The following is a 25995-nucleotide window of genomic DNA, read 5'->3' as shown; positions in this document are numbered from 1 at the left end:
CCTTGGGTCTTTCCTTCTACGGGTACGCCTTCACTTCCACTACCTCCTCCCTCACATTCGCATATAGCAGGTCATTGGCTTGGTCATGCCTGCAATTCTCACATGCAGTACCAATCTGACTTAATTCCAGGAGGCCCGTTTCTACTCTGCCCCCTCCGAGTCCTCACTGGCCTGAAGGATCTCCTGGCCTCCTGAATGGGTTTGCCTACCAACAAGGGAGGTTTTTTGGTTCTCTGCTAGAATCCTGGTCCCTAATCTTTTATCTGCCCTCCTTTCCCACCGAGGCTTTCAGGGTTTTCTGGGGGGGGAGGGGGGATGAGAATAACTGTGGGGCAAATTCGGCAAACATTGGGGTGAGGCTATCTGTAGGTGCCTCCATCTCAGCCCAGGGGTTGCTACCCTCCCCTGGCTCTATTGGGGGGGAGTAAGCTCTCAAACCCGGGGAAGTCCCTACCAGTTAAGACAGGGTATGGGAGCCTGGGGACCACTCCTGCAGTCACCCTGGTAATATTCCCTTGGATCTCAATCCGTACTGGGATTGTGGGCTAGAAATTTATTGTGCCATGAACTCATGTTACCCCAGTGTTTTTGGCCAGGGTTAGTTGGTCTTGCCCCACCAACTTCCCCGAGACCAGCGTGACAGCACTCCCAGAATCCACCAATGCTATGGTTTTGATTCCATTCATTTTTACTGATCTTGTATACCCATGTGAGGTCATTGCGACCCCTACCAGGCCGATTATGCCACATTGCTCCCCGTGATCCCCCAGATTACATTACATAGGCTCTTCCCTGTTGGGGCATTGGGCTGCTATATGCTCCATTTCCCCACACTCGTAATCCCAACCCCTTATTCCAGTTGCCGCCCTCTGCCTGAGGCTATTTGGCCAGCCCCCCCCAGCCCTCTCTTCCCAAACCCCCAGGTCTCTTCTTGGCCTTGGGCCATTCCTTGGTGTCTTTCCTCCCAGTTATGGTTCTCCTGGAGTTCTCAACAATCCGGGGCCTTGGGTTTGGGACTGGCTTCCTGGTTTGTTGTGTCTCACCCCCTGCAGTCTGGAACAGTTCACGGGCTGTCAGCTGTCTTTCCACAAGGGAGACCAACTCATCATAGGTGGAGGGGTCATTCTGGCCAACCCAAGCCTGGAGGTAGCCCCCTCATATACTGTTCTAGTACCAGGAGCTCCATCATTTTCTCAGAGCTGAGGGCCTCAGGGTGCAGCCGTTTCCAGGTCAGGTGGATCAGGTCAAACAATTACGATCAGGGTGTCTTGTCCTCCGTATACTGCCACTCATTGAACCTCTGGGCTCGCAACGCCTTCGTTACTCTGGATCTAGCCAGGATCTCTGCCTTCAGCTGGGGGTAATCTGCTGCAGTCTCCGCACCCATATCATAGTAGACTTTCTGGGTCTCCCCACACAGGAATGGGGCGAGGATACCAGACCACTGATCTTGGGGCCAGGCCTCCCACAGAGCTGCTCTTTCAAAAGCCAGGAGGTATGCCTCCACATCATCCTCCCAAGTCATTTTCTGTAGGCAGCAGCTGGCCCATATGGTCCGGGTCCCGTCGCAGTTGCAGTTCAGCTCCATAAGGGCCTTCAACTGGTTCATCAGCTCTTGCAGCAGGGCTCAGTCCTGGGCAGCCTGACTCATCAACAGACGATTAGTCTCCTGCTGCATCCAAGTCGCCTCCTGGTGGGTGGTTGCTTGGATCTGGGTAGCTTCCTGCTGGGCTGCGGTGGCTTGTATTAGGGCCTTGACCACGTCGTCCATCTTAGGGATGGGAGAGTTTTGGCTAACCCTGGTTTAAGACCCCAGCACATAGATCCCACTGCTAACACCATGTGTGGCAAATTGCCGGCACTACTTTGATGGGTCTTGCGCTTTCTCTTCTTGGGGAGGGTTCAGGGCACTGTTTCTCGCCCCTGAACTGGGGTATTAACTGCCGCACTAGTGTCCTAGAGAAGGGGAGTGGAGAGGGAGGGACCCAGGCCCACCCTCTACTCCGGGTCCCAGCCCAGGGGCCCTACGGATAGCGGTAAACTGCTTGAACTAGAGGTTCCTTCTCCTGGGCTACTTCCCTCTCCTGCCCTTCGGCTTGTGGGGCTTCCTGCCCTCCCTCTGCACAAACCAGGTGTCCGTTTACCTAGGGTTTTGGTCTTCTTAGCCCACCACAGCACTTCTCCAAACTCTCCTCTGCTTCTCTCTGCTTCAACTCCTTTCCTTGTCTGATTGAAGCAGGGGGGTTTTATCAGGTGACTGGCTTCAGCTGCTTTAATTGGCTTCAGGTGCTTTAATTAATCTATAGCAAACTTTTTTCCCTCTACAGGGAATAAGGCTCCCTTCTAACATTCTCCTGCTGCCCTCTGGCCATGTTGTATCACACATTATATAAATCCATTATATGCACACCCCTTGAATAATGTGTACAGTTCTAGTCATCCCATCTCAAAAAAGGTGTATTAGAACTGGAAAAATATAGAGAAGGGCAAGAAAATGATTGGCGTATGGAACAGCTTTCATATGAAGAAAGATTAAAAAGACTGGGACTGTTCAGTTTAGAAAAGAGACAACTGAGGGAAGATATGATACAGGTCTATAAAATCATGAATGGTTTGGAGAAAGTGAATAGGAAAATATTATTTGGCACTTCACATAATATACGAACTGGGGTCATCCAATGAAATTAATAGGTAGCAGATTTAAAACCAACAAAAGGAAGTATTTCTGCACACAAGGCAGTCAACTTTTGGGACTCATTGGGAGGGGATGTGGTGAAAGCCAAAACTATAACTGGGTTCAAAAAAGAATTAGATAAGTTCTCGGATGATAGGTCCAATAATGGCTATTAGCCAAAATGGTCTGGGATGCAATCCCATGCTCTGGGTGTCCCTAAATATCTGACTGGTAGAAGCTGGGACTGGATGACTGGGGATGGATCACTCGATTATGTGCACCGTTTTGTTCATTTCCTCTGAAGCATCTGGCACCACCGACTGTCAGAAGACAGGATATTGAGCTAGATGGACCATTGGTCTGAACCAGTAAGAACATAAGAATGGCCCTATGCAAACACCTTCATCCAGCACCTGTGCTCAGTGAGAGCCTGACAATTTTTGGCCCAAGCTGCCAAACTCTACAAGCTAAATACAAAATAAATATAGCTGATCCACTATTTCAGTGGACAAATCTGGACCGTGATTCATCCTAGCTCAATTGTATTGGAAATACATGTATTTGGTACCTGCAGCCTGTCAGTTTTTAATCCAAATTCTACTGTTTTGCCTAGAGAAAAAATGCCCCAGCTCCTAGTGAACCAAAAACTCCAGACCCCCATTGCAAACAGGTGTGCAAAACCTCAAATAATTGGTGTCTAGAATCTGTGGGGGGTTTTATCCCAAACCTCAAAATTCTATCAGGTAAAAAGAAGGGAAGTTGCTGTGATGTCACTGCAAAAATCCAAACCCTGAAACATCTCTGCTCATTGCAGCACAAAGAAATGTATCCACTACCTGGAGCCCGCTAGATGCTATCATTTTTGGCCCTCACGTGCCCCAGACTTTGCCATAAAAATAGACAGCACATAAACAGAGACCAAATGTAACTGTTCCTAATCCACTAAAAAAGTCTGGTCCCCTCAAACATCCTAGCACAGCTGCACTTGAAAAATCCAATATGGACCTGCATCTGCCCATTTTTTAAACTTAAACAACAAAGAGTATGGTGACACCTTAAAGACTAACAGATTTATTTGAGCATAAGCTTTTTTAAGCTTAGATTCCCATAATTTTGCCTTCTAGATAGATAGGTTGTAGCCATTCTTTTACATCAAATGAATCGGTATCCAGATAACCCAGATCTGACATCTTAATGTTTTCAGATACAAGCAAATTGCACAGCTCTACATCGAAATTTTGCCATGGAACTGGCCTAGCAGATGTGAATGATCACATTAAAGATATGGTTTTAGTGGCTCAGCATTTGACTGAAATTATCAAAGCTGCCTAGTGAATTTTGACGTATATTCCTTAATTTAAAACCCATTTTAATGAAAGATGTCTAAATCCCTTAGACCTTTTTGAAAAGTTCTATGCACTGCACACAGATTTGTCAGTAGAATTTGGAGGATTAGGGTCAAAAATGGGCAGGAATCACATATGTGTTTTTCAGTGCTATTGGACTGGATACATCAAGATCCAGATTTCTTCATTGAAGGGAGAGTAAGCGACACTTCCTTCTTTTTTAGGTTTCAGAGTAGCAGCCGTGTTAGTCTGTATTCGCAAAAAGAAAAGGAGTACTTGTGGCACCTTAGAGACTAACGAATTTATTAGAGCATAAGCTTTCGTGAGCTACAGCTCACTTCATCGGATGCATTTGGTGGGAAAAAAAAGCTAATCCGGTGTGGAAGCTCAAGGCCAAAAATTGCCACGCTCCAGCTGGACCCGGGATCCTGCGATGCTCATGCCCTGGGATTTTAAGACAGAAGAGACTATTGTGAGTCTCTATCTACTCTGACCTCCTGCATAACACAGACCATAGCTCCTAGGGGAGTAGGGGCAGATCTGCTGTGCATGGGGGCAGAATGCACCAGGCCCCCTTGCGCAGACACATGGAGACTGGAGTTGGGGCAACATCAGAAGCTGCTGGGGGCTGTTCCCCGGTGCGATGGTGGTGCAATCCGGGGGGGGGGGGTGCCCAAAGGGCAGCAGGACCTGGCAGCCCCCTAGTCCCCTGCTAGGCTCAGCTCACCCAACACTTGACCATCCTGGTTCATTCTGGTCTTTGAGGCCTGGTCCCTCCTCGCAGTTGCAACGCGACCCTCCTCACCCCGCTTGGCCTCAGACAGTTTAAACCGGCTACGTTTTCCGTTGGGATTGGACCGGAACGTTCGTTGCGTTCGGAGGGGGACCCGTCGCCCCAGCCCCCGCCGGCGCGCACCAGCACGCCCTCTCCAAGCCCCGCCCCGCCCCGCCGCGCCGCGCCGCGCGCGCGCCCTCTCCTCCCGCTCGCGCGCCACCCAGCAGCCCCGACGCTTCGCAACTGTCAGCCGAGACGGAAGGTGGGTGGTGTGTCCCGCACGTCATATCGGCCGCCCGACTCCCATTGGCCGCCGAGCCTCACCAGACTGAATGTTGTCCCCGGCGCCGCGCGGAGGCTCCCTCCCGCCACCGTTCCGAGGGGCGGGGGCCGGCTGTCCCTCTGCCTCCGGGGTAGGTCGGGAGCGGGTAACGTGACATCGAGGCTCGCGACTTATAAACCTTTCCCCAGCCCGCTGCGGCAGCCGGCCGGGACGGGACCGTGAGGGAGTCGAGCAGCGCCAGGTAGGCGACCCGGCAGCCAAGGCGCTCAGTGCCCCTCCCCCCTAGCACTGGACCCTTGGAGCTAGGAAATGGGGGGGGGGCCCTGTCTTGTCCCCCCCCACACACACACCCACCCCCAGCGCGGCTCCTTGTCCGATGGAGGAGGGCGGGGCCTGCCGGGGTAGCGCCGGAGCCCCCTAGTGGCGGGCACTGTCATGCGGCCCGGGTCCCCTGCGCCCAGGGGGGCTTGGGTCATCCGGCCGCGCCCGCCTGCTTGCGGAGCCCGCTCTCCCGGGGATGCCGCCTGGGGGCGGGTCAGCGCTTTCCGGCCTGGGCGCTTGGCCCCTCGCGCCCCACTGGGCTGGGGAGGGGCCTGGGGGTAGCTTGTCATCCTGGGGCCCCTAGGGCTGAGAGCCGGGGGCTGGGGTCTACACCAGGCTGCCCCAACGTTGCCTGTTCCCCTGCCCAGCCGGGTGTAGCGCCCTTGACCGTTATTGTCTGAGGTGCCCTGAGGGTCGTCCCCCCCCCCCATCCTTCTCCCCGTGTGTGACATGTGATGGCTTCAACTGCAGAGAAGTGGCTGCACCATCTGGCCTGTTCTTGGCCCTGCCACGATCTTTCTCTGACTTTTGGCAAGTCATTTGACTTCCGTGTTTCATTCTCCAGCTGTAAAATGAGTTTGTGGGTGTTGGGGATCTAAATTAATTTGAGCTCCTCAAATGGTAGGTGCCATAGTATTATAGTGTGTGTGTGTGTGTGTGTGTGTGTGTACATGTGTACACATGCACACAAGTGCAGATGATTTAGGCTTTTGGGCACTAATTGGCACTCTTCTCTGTGTGTGTGTGTGTCTGTCTGTGTGTGTGTTAGGACCCTGATGGTGAAGCCAATGCCCAGATTAGAGAATTGCACCTGGAGTTGTTCCTGCGCTGCTAGGGGAAGGCATAAAAACCAACTGGGGAAAACTGCTGTTGGACTGGCTGCCAAGGTGAGCGAGATGCTGAGCTCTTCGGTCTCAAGCTCCCCACTGACTTTGGTGGGTCATGGAACACGGACCCCTCACACTTCCAGCCTCAGAAGCAGTAGCAGCAGCACCAACAGCCTGAACTTGAACCAACACCTGGTGCAACGGAGCTTGGTGCTCTTTGCTGTGGGTGCTTTCATGGCACTGGTGTTGAACTTACTGCAGATCCAGAGGAATGTGACCCTATTCCCTGAGGAAGTCATTGCCACTATCTTCTCCTCTGCCTGGTGGGTGCCCCCTTGCTGTGGGACAGCTGCAGGTGAGTCCCTGTAGGTGGCTTGGTCAGCAGCATGTGAGAAGAAAGGCACTAGCCCTGGGGGGGAGGGGGTCTGTGACCTGCATGTTCTGGGGTTTGGCAGTGGTCACACTTCATGTGTATGTAGCTGGCATGACATCTGGGCTTGGGGGGGAAATGGACTTGGTCCAGCTTTCTCCCACATCCAGGAGAAAACTAATTTCATATCTGGCACAAAGTGCTTCCTGAGCTTAAGCACACTCTTTACAAAGGTGATGTGCTTCTCTTTCAAACTGCCTTGATGTGTACTTGAGGTATGAATACTCTATTCAGCTGGCCAATATTTCAGCAGTGATGTGTTCTGAGGGAATTGGATATCTCTCTCTACACACAGCTCTTTAGTTCTGAGGTGATTTCTTTAGGCTGTGGAGTATAGGGTTTTTCTCCTGGTAGCCAAGAGAAGCTCTTTCCACTTGTTGCAGAGTATTGGGGTATATCCTGGGTGTCCTGTTGTCTGGCAAGACTGTGAACAGTGCTTGGACCTAGTGCAGCAGCAGGCATTGTTCTCATCACTACTTGCTGTATGATTGGTTCCCCCTGAAACTGGTGAGTCGCAAGGTTCAGTTACTATTGGCTGCCCGAGTGAACATGCCACAGACAGAGAATCGAAAACAAGGAAGTCACATGTCAGTAGGGAATGAGGGAAGCCTTTCTGGCTGCCTGCCCTGTTCTCTGCCTGAAGCAGTGCAACTGCCAGCAGCCACAAGTAACCACCAGAAACTGAGATCTTGCAAGCTACAGCACAATTTGTAACAAAACACACAATGAAAATAAGAGGCCATTTTGCTGTTTAATTGGAACAAAAATGGGCAGCTGACTTCAGTATTTGTACTAATAATCTAAGTCCTGCTTTTACCGTACATCTAGTATATACAGATGGCACTGGGGAAAGGATGGGGAGGGAGATGGCAGGTCAAATTAAAAACAAATAAAACTGAGAGAAATGTTTCGATGACTTTTTTTAAAACACCAATAGAAGAAAAATCTTAAACCTTCCCATGTAACATCTGCAAGCCAAACGTTATAGCATTGGGCTAGTGCGTTAAAGTAAGAGTAAAAAAGAAAAGGATTATGTGTGGCACCTTAGACTAACAAATTTATTTGAGCATAAGCTGTAGCTCACGAAAGCTTATGCTCAAATAAATTTGTTAGTCTCTAAGGTGCCACAAGTACTCCTTTTCTTTTTGCGAATACACGGCTGCTACTCTGAAACCTGTTATTATGTAAAGGTAAGAGTGAAAATCTGTAGACTCTGCCTTGTGGAAGCTGGAAACACTGAAAACACCATAACCCGTGAAAAGGAACTAAGCTCTTTAGAATTGTTTTAATAATCCAAGTAAAGCGTTATTTGCAACATTGATAAGAAAATTTCCTTCTTAAAAACATACCTTTCAATCAATCTTTAAATAAATCTAATATAAGGATAACAATTATAGCAGATTACATACAACTTTATTTTCCAACTCTGGCCAGGTATAATCTCACAATCTTATCATTCTTGTAAGAACCCTCTGAAAATGCAAGGTTTTTTTTTAAACAGAGCATTTTTCTTGGTGAGTAAGTGTATATAGCTGAGTGCATCATCATCACTGATAGACCAGAAGTTTTCTTCAGCAAGACTAGATTGTAAGCTTTCATTTGAGTTTTGTGCTCTCTGATCAGAGGGTGCCCTGTGCCACCTTAGAGCCCTGGCCTATACCATCCAATGTCCTGTCTCCAGCTGTGACCATCCCTGATGCTTCAGAGGAAGGAGATTTTAAAACAAACAAACCCCCCCAGAATACATTTAGGGTTGCAGGGTGAGGGGGTGTCACTTCCTGATCCTTGCAGGTGGCAGGCTGGAATGCTGAAGCATGCGCTTTAGGAAGAAGATATGACAAACTAGAAGTGAGCCCCAGTGCTGTTGAGACTTGTTCCCTCCCATCACAAGCAACCTGTTCATACAATTGCACTCATAAATTTGTCCAGCTCTCTTAAAACTAAATAAGTTGTTTGCTCCCACAATTTTCTTGCTTTGAAGGGGAGTAGAAATGGGCCATTCTAATCCAATTAATATTTGTCACTCTGTCACAGACTTTCAGTCTTGGAATCTTGTGTGGGTGGTTACATTGACCTGTTTGGGGGTGTGCTTTGCATTGGGGCATTTGAGTTGTATAGGTGGCAAATCAACTTTTGAAGAATTGTGGCAGTTGGACCAAGTAATCCATTTTACACAGGCTCCCTCATCACTGACTCGTAACAACAAATTATTGTATGCAAATTAGGTGTACAATAAGGGTGGCAATTGGTTGTTACTTCTGTCAGTGGTCTAGTATTGCTGGATAGATATAGTAGCTGAAAGCCCCTGCTGTTGCATGGGTGTAATTGGTAAAGTCAAAATGGGTGAGAACTTAAAAAGTGAATAGTAATAGATCATGAATCCCAGTGATGACCGAACCTGATGATATTCTAAACACACATACATAAAAACCCATGCTTGCCGCTGTTTCCGTCACTTCACACTGACTCAGACATTCAAGGCTTCAGAGTGACAATCCTGAACATTTTTTTTATAGCTATATGAGGGGAGAGTTCCTCTGCCCATGGTTTAAATTCAGGCAGGTATTTATGGTCCTGATTCAAAGTCTATTGACTTCAGTGGACTTTGGATCAGCCCCAAACGTAAGATGCCTGCTACTCAGTCATGCCTATTCAGTTGTCACTGGAGGGTGTCTTGGCGATACTGGATTCTTGAAAGGAAAGAAATATTCCACTCTTCACTTTAATTTCAATTTTTGGTAATGTCATTCATTGACTCTGTTATGTAACAGGTATCCAGCGAGTGGATACAAAGTGAGTATGAACTGTCCTTGGGAGAAGAAAGTACCTTAACTCTATGGACTTGTCTTCTCTGCTACATCAACCTTACTTCTGTGCTGGCTTCAGAGCTGGGCAGCCAGAGAGCAGCTGTCTGGGTGCCCAGCACTGAAGGCAGCACAGAAGTAAGGGTGGCAATACCATGACCCCCCCCCCATATTGGCCTTGTGACTCTATTTTGGGTCAGGCCCCCCAGTTTAAGTGCTGTGTACTTTTACGCTATAGATTTCACAGCGGAGACAAATTTCACTGTCCATGATGTGTTTTTAACAACCAAAAATTTGGTAGGGCTCTACATATAAAGTGATGAGCCTAACTGCTTAAGAGGCTTTGCCATGCACTTATTTGTCAGACTAATATTGAAATGTTTATTGTATAAATTCTATGTACAAGCTGTCTCTATTTCATTTTTACAGCTGTTGTTGGCCTGCTGTATCCCTGTATTGACAGCCATCTTGGAGAACCACACAAATTCAAGAGAGAATGGGCCAGTGTAATGCGATGTATAGCAGTTTTTGTTGGTATTAACCATGCAAGTGCTGTATCCTTGAACTAGTTTACCTTTTTGTATGTTTATTTAAGTGTTGATTATAATGAACCACAGTAGCAAGTTTGTCTTAGAGTCTTTCTTCCCATTCATGCTTGAGTGATTTGCACAGGTAAGACTTAATGCTAATAGGAGAGACATGGTCATAGCTTGCACAACAGTTGAAGAATGGATACTTATTACTACAATATGTATTTTTAAAATGGATCATATGCTATTCTCTCAGAATTGTAATTCGAGTTCTTGCCAACTGAACCAAGGCAACAGTTAAACTTAAAAATATGACCTTTTTTGCTACAAAAATGGTCAATAAAGATAGGTTTCTCATCCATGCAAACAGCAGTCTTAGAAGTTGCTAGTAGTCACTATCCTGGCTGGATGCTTATTGTACTGAAATTCTTAGAATAGCTACTATTCCTGCAGAAAACTTAAATCCACAGAAAGGCAGGAAAGTCTTGGTTTTATAGGCCAAAACTTTAAAAATTGGGATTCCTTAATCTTTGTGTACTTGGTATGAGCAGTCTTGGCCTGATCTTCATGGTTAAGTGCTAACAACGCCAACTAAAAGTCAATAGGCTCTCTGAAAATGAGCTCCAAGATCTCTCATTGGGCATCCAGAATCAGTGATCGTTCTGTCAACTGTCAACTTCCATTTCTTGATGTCTACGTGAGGTATTAAAGTTTTGTCTGAAACCTTTTTCTGTGGCTACAGTCCTTTTAAGGAATTGTCCTTAATTTTCTTATCAGAAACTGGATTTTGCAAATAACGTTCAGCTCTCCTTGACTCTAGCAGCATTGTCATTGGGTCTTTGGTGGACATTTGATCGTTCAAGAAGTGGTCTTGGTCTTGGAATTACAATAGCCTTTCTAGCCACTCTAATCACTCAGTTTCTTGTATATAATGGTGTTTATCAGTAAGTATACTCATTTAAAACTTAAACTTACCGGACTTCTAGAGAATTCACTTTTTTTTGTAAAATATGAAAATTACAATAACTTCAAATATAAAGCAAAATATTGAACTTTGAAACCTAAAGAATATAAACAATTACAATGCACTATTCCTAAAACAAAGGCAGGGCCAACCATATTGGGACATAAGACAGTGGCGTTGCAGCATGCTACCATAGAGGATCAGTCTTGGTTGTGAGCTCTTGGAGAAAATTGTGCTAAAAATAAGCTCAGTCCTCTTCCCCGCCCTCCCCCCGCTGACTCTGAAGTGCCATTGACTGGCTCCAGAGGGAGGGGATTGCTAACCTTCTTTGGCTGGAAGCTGGCCTTAACCCAATGTAGGGCTTTTTTTAAGAAAGAGGAGGATTATTTCCTCCTGTTACTATTTTTTTTTATGTGGGTGGGGGGGGCATTCTTTGCATTACTGTTATGCTTTTGTACAAGACTATGGGACTATTATGCTTCTATGTAATGGAAATGTCTTTTTTTTTCTCTCTCTAATTGACTAATTTTTTTACTTTAGGTATACATCGCCGGATTTTCTTTACATCCGTTCTTGGCTACCATGTATATTTTTCTCAGGAGGCGTGACTGTAGGAAACATAGGAAGACAACTGGCTATGGTAACTGTTGTATAATTAGTATTTTGGGTATTCAAAAGGGAAGAGTCCTTTGTAGATGTTTGTCCATGGAGACTGCCTGTGAGGACATGATTCATGAACTGACTAGTAAGCCTTATAGAACCTCCTCCCAAGGACTGAAACTTGAGCATAGAAATCTGGCATGTTGTCACTGGGATGGAATTCTATGGTATTCATTAGCAGTAGGTTCGTTCTCCTAATCTGAGTTCTTCCAGTGGCAATTTGAATCATACTGGGTGTCATAGGCCTAATTGGAATCTTAGTATTGTGAAGTGCAGGACCATAGGAGAGATTCTGATGCACCTCCACTGACTGTCTTAACACTTGGAGACTAGAAGTTGTGGGAAGGGTAGAAAGACACTGGGGAGGGAAACCTGCTTTTTTTTAATTCAGTTTTTCATAAAAATGTTGCCCTATATAGCTTTATCTTCATCCTAATATGAAAATACATGGTGTCTTTCTCCTCACAAACATGTAGTTCAGTGCCTACTCCTGCATAACTGTAATTTCACACATCAGGTGATTGTACATGCTGGATAATAGCCTCATATACTTAGTTCTAAAATAGATCTAGTAGAAACTTGCTTTCTTTACAGCACTATTTAACAGTTAAGACATTTTCTCTTGCTCAGGGCTTGCACATCAGCTTAAAACCTGCTTGTCAAATGTGTTCTGACATTGTTGGATAGTCCTAATTAATACTGCATTGATTTGGCTTCTGTCTCCTTAGCCATAATTCTCTGATCCTGGAAAGCCTCCTCCACTTGACTCTCTCTCTGCTACCCTGCAATGCTGATGTGATTGAGGTATATAACCTCTCCCAAAAGAAGGGCACGGGCTTTCAAGTATTGAAATATCAGGCTCAATGTTCAAGATTTTAGTAAAGGAGTAGGGGAAGCTGTTGAATGGCATGTGTGTACTAAAAGTAGGTGAAGCTCTACTGTATGTAGCTTGTATAACACAACAGGCCTCTTATCTCATTCCTTCTACCCTAGTTCTCCTCAGGTCCGTGTTGGAAAACTATTGTCCTGCTGGTGTGAATAGGGTCATAGTTCAACATACCTTGTAGTATGCTTTGCTACTGAGGTGCTGAACTTGACCGACCTCATCAATGCCTTTGGGACAGTAGTTTTCAACACTGGTTTGCAGAAAAGCCAGGTTAGGGAGATTGTTTGACATTGGAGAGAAGAGGTCAAACAATCAATTTCTTTAGTGTACAAAGGGCTGTAGGGTCTGTTACTGAACTAATGAGGGAGCCTCGCAGAAAAGAGGAAGAAGAAAGCATAGTGGAGGTCACTTCCCTTTAGAATTTTGGGGCAAAATTTGAGGCTACTTGTTTATGACACCTGGTCCTGAGTCCCATGGCTATGTTCATGCTCTCAAACTTTTCGGTCAGTATCAAAGTTTGCATGAATTTACTTTTTAAGGTGCAAGACCATTAATGCAATTTAAAAACCTGTATCAATGTAATCTGTCTCTACATATATTTTCGTTAGAGTAAGATGATGCTGAACACAACTCAGATGGATAAGAAGAAATGAGAGTTTCTAAAGGGGTGAATGTAATATTGCTTCTTTAGTGATGATAAATCTAAAGCCTAAACAGAGAGATCTCTCAACTCTATCACTGCTTTAAGTGCAAAATGGATCTTTATTATGGAAGATCCAGTTGCAACTCCTTAAAGCCTATACACATATTGCTAGTGTTTATTTCATGCTGCATTGTGCAACATCTTTATTTAACCCCTGTAATAAAGAAAGTTAGTTGCCTTTGTTCAGATCTGGGGTGCGGGCAGATCAAACTGCTGATATGTTTAGGAGAATCTCCATTCACACTGGTAATACTACTTAATTGGCAATGCTGACTAATTACAGAATGTGCAGGGGAGGTTGTCAGGAAGAATTCAGAATTAAAGTTCTAGAAAGAAAGGATAAAACTTGACAGATGTGTTGGTGAGGAGTTACTGAAACAAATAAGGATCCCTTATTGCTATTTGTCATTACCAGAGCTGGTAATTTTCCCCTGGAATGACTCTGGAAAACACTGTTTTTGCAAAATGGAAACTTCCTGCATGAAAACTTCAATTTTTCCCAAAAATTCTTTTTTTTTTCCATTGAGAAAAATTAAAATGACAGCTGTCCACCTGGGAAGTGTTTGTCAATTTCACTCCCTTCCTGCAGGGAGAAATTGTTCAATTTCACTAGCCTTCTAGGCAGGCAGCCAGCAAGCTGAAAACTCCATTGTAGTTTTCCTAAAGTAGGATTTTTCTGGAAATTCCTTCCTTTGAAAATATTGCATTTTTTTTTTTTACGGGAAGGGATTTCCATTTCCAACCAGCTCTTATTACAATTTTGAGTAATCCATTATCACTAAAAGTTGTTATAAGAAAATGCAAGTGGATAAACTGAAAATGGAATCATGTAACCTATTCCACTAGATCTTATCTGATGTTTCTCGGATGATATCAATCTTCTGCTGATCCTGTGTGGATCACTGAACACTTAAGACTTGTAGTAAACAAGAATGGGAGATGATACAATATTGCAGTTTAAACTAAAGCTGAACAAAGTGGTATTACTTTGTAACTGTGTTCTCTAGGCTATATCCAGGCAGTGAGCCAGTTAAAAGCTCTTGAAATCCTACAAATACTTATGGTAGGTGCTTTTCGGCACTGCTTAAAACAAAAAGCTGTACACTTAGAATTCTTTCAGTGGAAGAAAAGTTGCCTTGTTTGCATTCTCTCAACTCTTGTGGTCTGAAGAAATATAATGACCTTTATAAACGTGGCTTTGGATATAAGCTGCAGTTTGACCTGCTGAGGACCTGTACAACCCATGTGACTATCTATACCACATACATTGACACTATAAGGCCTCTTCTCCACTAACCAGATTGCTGTACTGCATGCAAATAGTTTTCTTAAACATGTTATATAAAAGCTTGCTCTTATAATTTTGAAATAATTGGACTAGGCACAGGTATAAGGGAGTTTAAAAATCTATCTTTCTCTAGTCACATTTTGGACCAAAGGAAAATTGAAAATGAGGGCTTGATTCTCTGCTGTGTTGCACCTTTATCTAGTCACTTATAAAAGGGTGTGTGTGTGTGTGTGTGTGTGTGTGTGTGTGTGTGTGTGTGTGTGTGTTTGAGAAATTCTACCAAATCAGAAAGGTAGTGTTTTTATACCCACTTTTCTAGTTATTTATATGCAAGCAAAGGTACACAGCAATGGTGGAGAATCAAGTCCAAGGCATGTAAGCCTTCACCAGTCTAGAGGTCAGAACTGTACCTTTCTACACTTCCTGATTACTCTCTCTAACTTGTAGAAGAGTGTCTTCCCTTCCCTCCCCTCTACTGTAGGTTTTGGCAGGTGAAGACCATACACTGTGAGGTAGCTCCAGCTTTCAGATTACTGAACTCCAGAAGATTTAACAAATATTTTGAACGTGTGTAGTGTTATAATTAAATGTGGTGACAACCTGGTACCAGGTGAACCACCTTAGTCTGAGGCTACAACCACCCCTGATTTCTCTTAACTAGGCAATAATATGGTTTCCAAAGAGAAGTTGCCACCAGCCCTGCCATGTCTGGAGCTAGTTGCCTAACCAAAGTTGGAGGGCAAAGGCTCTATTTTTGTATTGCTACCATGCTTAGACAGCAAAGGAACTAAAGAGAAATAAAAATGCACCCTATATGTATTGTATTTGCTTGGTACCTCCTGGAGTGTCTAGATAAAGTCTTTGTGGGTTTTTTTTTAAATCTAGGATGTTACCCAACAAAAAATGGTATGTCTTAATCATAATTTACAGCATCTGTGACTTTTAACCTACAACTGATGACTGGATGTGAACTCCAGGCCCTACTGGAGTCCATGATAAGTTTCCCTGTTTAGTTCATCCTCTCTCTGTTGTGAAAAATAAACATTACTGTAGAACTGTTCTTGGTGAATTTATTCACTTTTAAAATAAAACTGTGAATAGGTACCTGTCACAGTCTAAGACAGTTTGTGACCATGTAGAGCCTACACAAATTCCCTTCCTGGGATTTGGTTGTACTGGCACAAATGAACACTAAGATCAAAGTTCATCTTAAACCGCTTCTCTGCCTTGGCTGCTCCTACGGTTCTGCCTGCTGGACTTCTAACTTCACGCCCTAGTTTAACTCTAGAGATTCTCTGACCACCTTTATATGGGGTTGGGGTAGTGGAACCATCAGAGTCAGAAGAACTCCAGCATGCTTACTGCCCACTAACAATGTATATGGTTTCAGTCAAACATGGATTGTTTCTCACTAAGCCCTTTTAAAGAGTAATAACCTACTGCAGAACTTGTCATCCTATATATCCATAACTTGACTGCTGTAGCTTATCACGCTAAAGATTAACTATGTTGTATAATGAACATATCCTAGCGTGTTGTTTCTATTGTGAAACTTCACATTCTTTCTGTAATTAAGTGGACTCATCCCTTTTGCTGAAACTATTTCCTATGAAAGTCCCATGTGGACATGGCATGCAAATCTGGCTGCTTTTGTTCAGCACACTAGCTGTGCCTCGATTCTGTGATTACCTTGCAACAGTAATGTGACCACATGACTTAAGTTACATAATATAGTTCCCTTTTAATAGGACTTTCAGCCATAGACACCTGTCCGTTTGCTTATGGGGGGGGGGGGGGAAATGGTACATTTGCTCTCTATTTTGAGCACTAGTGGTTATGCATCAGCCACTTTTGACTTAACAATAGTTGTTAAACCCCTAAAATAGTGTAGGCCCTCATTATGCCTGTGAACACCTACCTGAGTCTTACCTTGAGCAGCATTTGTACTGAGCTGTTACCAGCCTTACAGGGAACCTTCCAATGCATCTTAATGTGGCAGGTTAGCTGGGCAGTGCTAGAGTCTAGCCTGTGGAACCCATTCCATTTGACATCCCCCACTTAAAACAAACAACATTCTAGAACAAATTCATCCCTGGCATAAGCAAGTGCAATGGGAATTTTGCCTACTTTAGTTAGGGCTGATTTTGGACCCTTTCCCCCAAAAAGTGTGGGTTCATGCACATAGCTAGGCTGTTAAAACATGTTCATTAGTCATCCTCTGTCTACCTCTACTCACTATTGAATTTATTCTTGCTGTATCTTGTCACTAACCAAGGTTGTGAGCTCTCCTAGGGTAGGGATTGTATCTTTATTTGTACAGAACCTAGCACAGCAGGGATCTTATTCCCCCAACAGGAGTTTCTCAGTGCTAGTGTAACTTTGTATAGGAGACCTTCTTATACTTCTCCATAAAAATACCTTTGTGGGGCCCTTGTCTCACTTGTTGCAGGAAATTGGAAGATGTGTGTGAAATAGGGAACTGCATGAGGAGGATGTAGTCCTGGTTAGGATTGCTGAATGTCACCCTAGGGAATTGGATTCTATTTCAGCATCTGCCACAGAGTTTGTAACACTAAACAAGTCACTTAAACCAAACTTCTGATAGGTAGCTACTCTCTTTTTTTTTTTTTTTTTCTGGGTGCCCAGTTTAAGACACTTGGGGCCCGTCCTGCAGAAGTGCTCACAACTACAATTCAAGACAACTAGAGCTGTGTTTTGAACATGTCAGGTGTTATAAAATGCTAAATACTCTGGGAAATTGTCATGCTGGACACCTAAATTAGTTGATATTTTTGTCAATTTAATCCTTAATCTGTGTGCCTCAGTTTCCCATCTATAAACTGGGGATACCACCCTCTTACCTCATGGGGGTGTTGTAATTAATAAATTTATTAATCTTTGTGCTGCACTCAGCTGAACACTAAAAAAAAGAGCCTGTGAGGAAATGAAGAATTCTGAATTCCTTAAAGGGCTTGGATCATGTGCAGTAATTAGGGCCTGGGGTCACACATTGAGTGATGAAAATAAAAAGAAATATTGAATCACTAGTGAGCACTATCTGTCTTGTGCACTGAATGAAGCAGATTCTGATGGGGGGGGAATGTGATCATGTAAAGACTATTATAATGAATACACACGAGGAACCTTAATTTTGGCACTTCCTAATTTGAGTGCTTTATTTTGCAATATTAACATGAATAGTTTTTTGTGCATAATTTTATGATGTGCTGTACAACACTTCTGACTATTATAGATTAAATCAGTAGTGCTTTGAAATCACTCTTAGTCTCTGCTAATAGAAGCCCCTTAAAGTACTCTATCTGAAACATAATCCTTTTTATTCTTGACACTGCTAATATATACATTTAATTTGGCCCTAAAGAGGAAAATATACTAGGTTATAAACAATTGCAAACCCAACCTTGGTTCCTTTCACAGGGATATGTCCATTTTCAACACTGACGTTCTATGTGCATCTTGGTCTCTCTATTTCAGACTGCCTAGGTTTTAATCTTCCTGGATTACTGTGTGGGAATACTTTGCATTCTGTGAGAACAATGACCTCGAGGACTCTTACTAAAATAGTAGGGGACCACACTAATAACCCTTTAGTCATATCTTCTGGAGATTTGTGGCACAAGCTCTGTTCCTTGCAGTTCCAAAACTCCCATGGACTGCACTGTTCTGGGTGGGCAGGCCGTACAACAGTAGGGCCCTGTAGTGTATGGAATCAATATGCAGCTTAACTGCATCAGCAGCTAGTCAGTTTTAGACATGAATCCCCAATCTAATCCTTTGAAGACAAACAAGTTGTGAAGTGCAAGCTATGTCAAAACATCCAAGGATTTCTCCATCTTTGTACAAAGACTTGCCCTGAAAACTACATTGTTTCCTAGTACAAATATTCCCAGCCACCAAATGCATCCGATGAAGTGAGCTACAGCTTATGCTCTAATAAATTTGTTAGTCTCTAAGGTGCCACAAGTACTCCTTTTCTTTTTGCGAATACAGACTAACACGGCTGCTACTCTGAAACCTAGAAAGCTTGGTCATGTACAATTGTTTCATAACCCATTTCAATATAGTTAACATTTGGACGCTACCCCAGAGCATAGATTCTAAGGATAAATTTCTCAGAGAATGCTAAATAATGTTTCCCTGCTATTGTGAGATTTACTGCAAGATACCACCTTACTATGCCATTAGTTGTATTCTTCCTTGACACAAAGTTATATTTCAAGCCAAAGTTGGAAAACATTAAGCAGACTTAAAGAAAAAATTGGGGAAGTGTCTACAACAGTGGGAGAGAGTGTCAGAACACTACAATGTTAAAACAGAAATCAGTAAATAAGTTTTGACAATGAGCAATTGACATAGACAGTTATTGTCAGAATAATGAGATTCATAAAAATGAACACAACTGCGAGCTAAAGCAGATTTGGTGCATTCTATGAGTCTTTAATAGCAAATCAGTTCTACCCAATTCATTATATGATTAGTTCTGTTGTCAGTACTTCTGTAGATTGGAATATGTGGCCTCAATTCAGGAAAACACTTTTGAAGTCGGTGGTATTTAAGTGCAGATACATGCTTAAAGTTAAAGCAAAAGGGTTTTCCTGAATTAAAGATGGATGTACTTCTCCCAAATTGGGGTCTGTATAACTAGCTATAATGCTGTATTAAAACTGATGAGAGTCATTAAGATGGACTATTCTCTGGTCAAAGTTCTGAAGTATTAACAATCTGTTCTTAACAATTGTTTTGGGGGAGCTTATTCTAAATGCTACTTATTAAACCTCATTTTTGTAAGGATTAATATGTAGTGCTTATAAGTTAGGTCTAATGAAACTTGCTGTGCAAAGGGAAAAATATCCTTCTCATTTTCAGATGGGAGAAATTAAGACAGAGGTGAAGTGCCTTGTCCAAGGTCACACAGCACATCAGTAGCAGAGCTTAGATTAGAACCCAAGTTTTCTAACTCCCAGGCCTGTGACAAATATAAAGGTTCAAATTTGTTCAAGTTATTTCAATAATTTCTAAAAATACTGGAAACCTTTAGTACGGTAATGTGTACCTCCCTCGATAATGTAAGTCACACAACAATAGAATGCATTATTGTGTACTGTATTAATCACTTCTTCTTTTTTTTCTTTTTTTTTACCACAGGGTATTCCTGAGAAACCACACACTGATTAGATCCTTGGAGCAAAAGATATGGTGCCAGTATGAAAACAAAATTAAGAAGACGTGTTCTTGTTTTTGACTGAGGATTATTTTTTCTAAATCTCTATGGGCTCACTGCACAAATGACTTGTGAAAAATATTAATCCATTTTGGAATAGCCAACTGAAATTAACTGCTTATCTTGAAATCTTACCTTGATTTACTGCATAAGCATTTGCGCCTGGCTGTTCTCTGGAAGAATTTAACATCAAGTTACATACAGCAGTTCTGGCTAGGTGGCAGTTTTCCAATTACTAGATTCCAATTTCAGTTATTGAAGCAGCTGCCATATTTCAAAGCCTTGAAACTAAAATTTAATTATAAGCTCTTGTATCAGTGCCCAAAGGAAGTAGATTGATGGTGCTTAAAAAAGGTGAAGTATAGTTTAATAGGAATAGTATTTATCCACATCTTTTTTTAAAAAGGGTTGTTTAAAAATAAGCTATCGAAATTAAATTAAAAGCATTAGTGCAATGCTTTGAGTTGTATGAAGGAATCATGCCCTTACTTGAATGCTGCATTGCATTTTTGAAGTAACTTAGTATAGAATCTATAAATCACTTCAGAACAATAGTGAATACTTTAGACAATCTTGTTTAACGCAAACTGCATGAAACAGCTAAAAGCCCCAATTCTGATAGTTTCATTATAATTCATTATAATTGTTTAATACTTCTATCTGTATCTTGGCCAAAATCTGGCCCCAATTCAGTAAGGTATTTGAAGTGTGTGAGTGTGCTTGCTTAAAGGTGGGTATATGCCTTAGTATTTTACTAAATCTGGGCCTCAGATACGCTGAGCTCCTACAGTCCCACTGCTACTAGTGGGAATTGCAGGTGCTCAGAATTTGACCCCCATCTTCCATTAAAGGTAATGAAAATACTTGTATTTATTTCCTTGGGAGTGGAATCGGGCCCTATAAAGAGCAGATTATGAGCCTAATCTTGCTTCCACTTTAGTCAGTAAGAGTTTTGACTGAATTCAATGGAATCAGGCGCAGACCAAGATTGTCACTTACTATTTAATAAATGAAGCAGTTATTAGGTTACTTCTCCATTTAGTTTTTGGAGAGATCACCACTTTATTTTTTCACAACCCTATAAAACTTGCAATCTGTGATTGCCTTGTAAAAAAAAAATAGTGCTTATGTCACTACATTGAACATTTGGTGTTTCTAAATATTTAGTTCTAGTGAGCACAATGAATACATTTAATAGCTTAGACCACAGTAAACTTAAATAGCAAGTATTAGGTCTTAAAATGAAAGTGCAATGTACAGTAAAATCTGAGCCTTGTATTCTCTTCAATATTCATTGTTTCTTATGAGATATTAAAGAGAAGGGTTCTGAATTCATTTCAATGCTGCATGGAGGAAAAATTCAGCAATAATTTAACTGGCAAAGTTAGCTTATTGTTGTCCCTTCATTGAACCCAGACTTTTAGAAATACTCCAGTTTTGTGGTTATGATATACTTGTATACTTTTATGAATTTTCCTTTTGTATTAAGCAATTTTTGTTCATTTCCGATCTTCTGTTTCTTCAGATCTAGCCTGTGACATCTGTTTAGAGGCTTAGCCATCAGCAAAAGGGACATTGAGACTAAATAACAGTGTTTGTAATTTTATTTCCTTTTTGAGGGAAATATTAATACTTTGGTGCAGACTTGAAAATCCTGAACTTGAGGGGAAGGGAGTAAACAAAAGTAAAATTGCCTTCATCTTGAAGATTAGCACAAAAGCTATCTTAAACTGAGCTCAATTCTGATCTTGCTTTAGTATAAATCAGTAACTCCATTTGCTTCAATGGAATATCACTGGTATAAGAGCCTTTTACTGCAAACATATAACTATAGATATAGATAGTCAAATTAAGCTCAATAGGACTACTTAGAAACTTATGTGCATAAGTGCTTGCAAGATCAAGGCAGCAAGGCCTGAGATCAGGATTGAGCTAATTCGTTCAATAAAATGGCTGACTGTGCTATTTGGAGAAACCTGTTAAGTTGAAATAACTGTTGTTACCAATGGCAATGCCTAAATAACCAGATGTGATTAAAGGGCACAATGAGCTGTAAATATATTTGATCAAGACAGCAGTAAGTATTTAAGGTATTTTAAAAGACCAACTAAATCTGTATGTGTTAGAAATAATGCAGCCAAAAATGTAAGTCTAAAGTTCAGTTCAGTTTTGCCAATACTTCTAAGTATATTAACCAAAGTGATCAGTTGTGGGAGAGAAATTTGCACTATTCAGGATTTGAACACTTAAATTCTCATTCTTACTGATAAGTTTTCAGCAGTGTGTTTTGTTTTACCTTTTTATTATTAAAGGTTTAAGACCAAGTGACTTATTCTTTGTGGATTTTCTTTGAGAAAAATTTGTTGAACAAGTCCAAACGTGATAGCCATTCAGTCATTCATTCTGATTGGCAGAAAGTACTACATCTAACACACTCAAATTAAGTGAAATTTTGAGGCAGCTGTCTTTTAAAAATAAAACAAACCATGGTTTACAACTCATTGTGATTGAAGATGGTAAGAATTTTTGGGGGGATAGGGGGACAAAAACCCTTTCCTGTCTTACACAATTCTGTACATCTTTTAATTCTCCTTGGCAGACCAGCATATGTTGCTGGTGTGTGATTTGAATACCAGTGAGAAAATAAATCAATGTGAGGATGGTGCGCCTCATTTCCTTCCAAGATGCTCTAATTCTTCAGCTAAAATCTTCAGACTTTCTGGGGAAAAAACAAGTGTACAATTTAAATTTTCCTTCCCAGTACAATGGTAGGGTAGCTACTTCGTTACCGTGCGATAAGGAGTGCTCTCAAATTTGCCATATAATCTCCTGTAAAGGTGTATGCCATTTTTGACATACATTGAGGGCAAATTAACTAGTTTACAGTTAACTCCGCTGTATTTTTGAGATAACTGCATCATTTGCCTACTCAATAGGTGCTCCATCGCAGCCGAGCAGTGGATCCAATTCTGAGTGAGGCACATTTTCTCATGGGAGACCTGAAGTACTAAGAAACTCATAGTCCATGGTTGATTACATTTATAAAGATTAAGAACAATAACCCCTGAAAAGGCAATGGGTACTACTAACCACAGTAGACTTTCATCTGAATCATTTCCTGGAGTATACACACCTTTAAATCAATGACTCTTCTAACAAAGCTTGACAAATAGCTCATGATACCAGGTTTTTTTAACTTAAATGTTTCCATAAACATGCTGAACTTGCATTTTGACAACCGTGCCTTGCATTTCATCAGGGATGCCTATGCTGATCTGACACATCATTGTTAGATATCACATCTAATCTCAAATTATTGTTTAGGTCCAAAACAATTGTCTCTGTTTGTTTTTGTACACTGCCTGGTACATTGGGGTCCACGTCTAAGACAGGCATCCGCCATGCCACTACAATACAAGTAAAGCCAGCTCAAAGAACAGTTCAACTATAAAAAGATACAGCTGTTTGGAAAAAGTCTTGTTAAAATGCTCAAATTAGATTATTATAACCAGAGCCTGATAATTTTCCCCATAATCTGTGGGCTAAAGCAGATACTCTGGGTATAAAATCTCTAGCAATTATATGGAAACAAGCCTCTGCTGCCTTCTGAATGGGGACTGGGCCAGAAGTAATTCACATTGTTCCTACTACCATCACTGTGGAGCTCAGGGTGAAAAAATGAGACTTTTAGGGTATGTTACTGTTTTGTGGGGTAGCGATAAATGAAGTAGGCTTGAGCCTAACACCATTCTATGCAATAATATGACAATATAAAAGAATTATACCTTTAAAAATCTTACAAACATAGCTGAGACAGATATTGCAACTGCATACAGTATTCCTGGGGGAACATACCGTATTAAGTTTATGTATCACTGGGCCAGGGACTGTGTGTATGACTGTTGAACTCCATGGGGAGTTCCCTCAAGGAACTAAAACAGCAGGGGATGATTAAAGTGAATCACTTAGGTTTTAAACACCTCAACAGAGGTGTACCCCCACCCCCAGAGACCCTTGCTTATACTGGTTCAAACTGGATTTTCCAGACTGACAGATTAAAGGACTTTTGGCATAAAAGGGTTGCAGTTAGACTTACTCAGGGCCATCTTTCTGATTCAGAAAGCAGGACTTTATGCTGAAGCGGGGCCCCAGCCCTTGTGGAAGGGGTGGAAAGCCTTTGGCCTGTTTGGGTCCCATAAGGCTAATGGTTGACTCCTGGCATATTTTGTGTGTTTGTGTCTATTTTCTCTGCATTGCTTTGAATTTAAGAATAAATGTGTTTGCTTAGAAAGAGCTGTGGTAACTTGTAAGTGCTGGTTTCAGAGTAGCAGCCATGTTAGTTTGTATTCGCAAAAAGAAAAGGAGTACTTGTGGCATCTTAGAGACTAACATTTATTTGAGCATAAGCTTTCGTGAGCTACAGCTCACTTCATCGGATGCATTCATCGGATGACGTGATCTGTAGCTCACGAAAGCTTATGCTCAAATAAATTTGTTAGTCTCAAGGAATGCATCCAATGAAGTGAGCTGTACTGAAGTGTACTCCTTTTCTTTTTGTAAGTGCTGCCTATACTCTGTTCACAAAGAGAAGGTGAAGTGCAGGCATTGGCCTTTAGGCAGACTAGCTTGTTGAGGATATTGCAATGGAAGGTAGGGAGTTGAGCCATTTTAAAACCCAGGTCAGAAGATAGTAGGACAAAGGTCCCTGCCCTGAGACAGGTGATAGCTGGAGACCTAATGGGGCACTCCTGGAGTGAACCACAGAGGATGAGGATGAAATTTCCCTTAAATTGTGACAGCTGCATCACAAATAAGTTCTTTATTTCAGACACCTTTAACCCCAATTCCCCCAAGTCCAGCTCCCTGACAGATTCAATTGGCCTAACTATCTTTCTACCTTACCCAACTCACAGGCTTCAGTTTCTTTCCAAGCCTTCCTAAGTTGAAAGCAACCTCCATACCACAACATGGGCGAGAAGTTGATACTGCTCCTGAATTCTCAAAAGGGAAGCACAGATGATAATAGGAGGGCTTTGTTACTCAATCATCCCTAGGCTCAGCAATATCCCTTATATAGAAGAGCTCTGCAATAATTTTTAAAGGGAATCAGCCGGTGCTGCTTCTAGTTACACTGTAGTGTGATCTCCATATCCAGACTTGCGTGTTATTTGCCTCCCTTCTCCCTCACATATCTAAGTAACATGTGGGAAGGTCATACAGCCTGCAAGCTCTCTCCTGGGGTTTTCTGACAAGGAATGGAAAAGGTTGGGGTCAGTTTTTGTCTTAAAGAACCTGTGCAAATTAATCCACATTACAATGTATGGTGTTAGACAGGGAAGTGTGTATAAAACTTTAATGGAAAAGTTCAACCTTAATGAGAAGTGGAATGACTCATCCTATGAATGAGTCAGCAGGAACTATCCACTGACTATGCTGCATAGTCTTTGGTTATAACCCTGGGAATCTGCAGGTGTTAAATTAGCCATAGGTGGCTTCTTTACCATTCCCTGAATGCATTAAGAACATACTGAGATAAATAATGAAATCCTCAGTTGTGCCTCACTGCATATGAAAATATTAACCCAGCAGCTCATGAAAATGAGTTTTTCTACTATATATTATACTACTTGAACAAAAAGAGAGTGTAGCACCCTCATGGATGACAAAGATAATTAAGGGCACCTTCTGCAAATGCTTCTGAGAGAAATGCTTACTACCACAGGTAGTCTCCATTGAAGTCAATGGGACATTGGGGCTGTTCTCAGTAGGTGAGTATTACAGAATAAAGCTCTAGGCAGCGGAAATGTGTTTGATATTGACAGAGAATAAGAGATGTAAGTTTTCTCATAACAATACTCTTCACTCCCACTGCCTTTAAATACCTCTGCAGTTAGGTAAGATAAGTAGTAAGATAAGATCTTCGTTCCACACATGGGAATGTAAAAAGAAAAGGAGGACTTGTAGCACCTTAGAGACTAACAAATTTATTTGAGCATAAGCTTTCGTGAGCTACAGCTCACGTGTGTGCCAAATGAAACACATAGTTAGATTGTAAGCTCTGTGGGACAAGGACTATGTTCTTGCTGTGTGTTTGTGTAGCACCTCACATAATGGGGTGCTGATCCGTGAATGGGCCTTTAGACACCACCACAATACAAATATTAACAATAGTAATTAGAGTTCCTTTATTTTCCCTGATTAATATAGAACACGTGTACTAACAAACCTTGTTCCTCAATTCCTCTCATACGTTACCTCCATG

At 42.3% G+C, this 25995-nt stretch overlaps 1 protein-coding gene and 1 long non-coding RNA gene across 5 annotated transcripts; one reads left to right on the top strand and one right to left on the bottom strand.

Moving 5' to 3' along the window:
- Positions 1-4387: 4387 nt before the first annotated feature.
- Positions 4388-4907, bottom strand: LOC122459051. Its single transcript, XR_006279485.1, has 2 exons — positions 4748-4907; positions 4388-4464 (listed from the first exon to the last, which is right to left on the bottom strand). It is a non-coding gene; the product is annotated as an uncharacterized LOC122459051 (long non-coding RNA).
- Positions 4908-5124: 217 nt separating this feature from the next.
- Positions 5125-22061, top strand: INSIG1 (insulin induced gene 1). 4 transcript variants are annotated; one of them, XM_043509652.1, is made up of 6 exons: positions 5125-5208; positions 6169-6581; positions 9890-10014; positions 10768-10934; positions 11495-11594; positions 19658-22061. In XM_043509652.1, exons 2-6 carry the CDS (start codon positions 6176-6178, stop codon positions 19685-19687), a joined length of 828 nt encoding a protein of 275 aa, XP_043365587.1. In that variant the 5' UTR covers positions 5125-5208; positions 6169-6175; the 3' UTR covers positions 19688-22061. The 4 variants fall into 4 exon arrangements, with proteins under 4 accessions (XP_043365587.1, XP_038246205.1, XP_043365586.1 ...); XM_038390277.2 differs by having other exon boundaries at positions 5125-5319; XM_043509651.1 differs by lacking the exon at positions 5125-5208 and adding an exon at positions 5215-5342 and having other exon boundaries at positions 6167-6581.
- Positions 22062-25995: the final 3934 nt, after the last annotated feature.

This window comes from Dermochelys coriacea, chromosome 2, assembly GCF_009764565.3.
Source record: "Dermochelys coriacea isolate rDerCor1 chromosome 2, rDerCor1.pri.v4, whole genome shotgun sequence".
NCBI lineage: Eukaryota > Metazoa > Chordata > Testudines > Dermochelyidae > Dermochelys > Dermochelys coriacea.
The sequence above is the reverse complement of the archived record's forward strand: the minus strand, read 5'-3'. Positions and strand labels throughout refer to the sequence as shown.

Excerpts from the sequence above, each read along its gene's own strand:
- INSIG1 (XM_043509652.1), top strand. The coding sequence starts at position 6,176 with ATGGTGAAGCCAATGCCCAGATTAGAGAATTGCACCTGGAGTTGTTCC. Across the intron at positions 10,935-11,494 it reads GTATATAATGGTGTTTATCA|GTATACATCGCCGGATTTTC; the intron begins GTAAGTATACTC and ends TTTTTACTTTAG. Across the intron at positions 11,595-19,657 it reads TAGGAAGACAACTGGCTATG|GGTATTCCTGAGAAACCACA; the intron begins GTAACTGTTGTA and ends TTTTTACCACAG.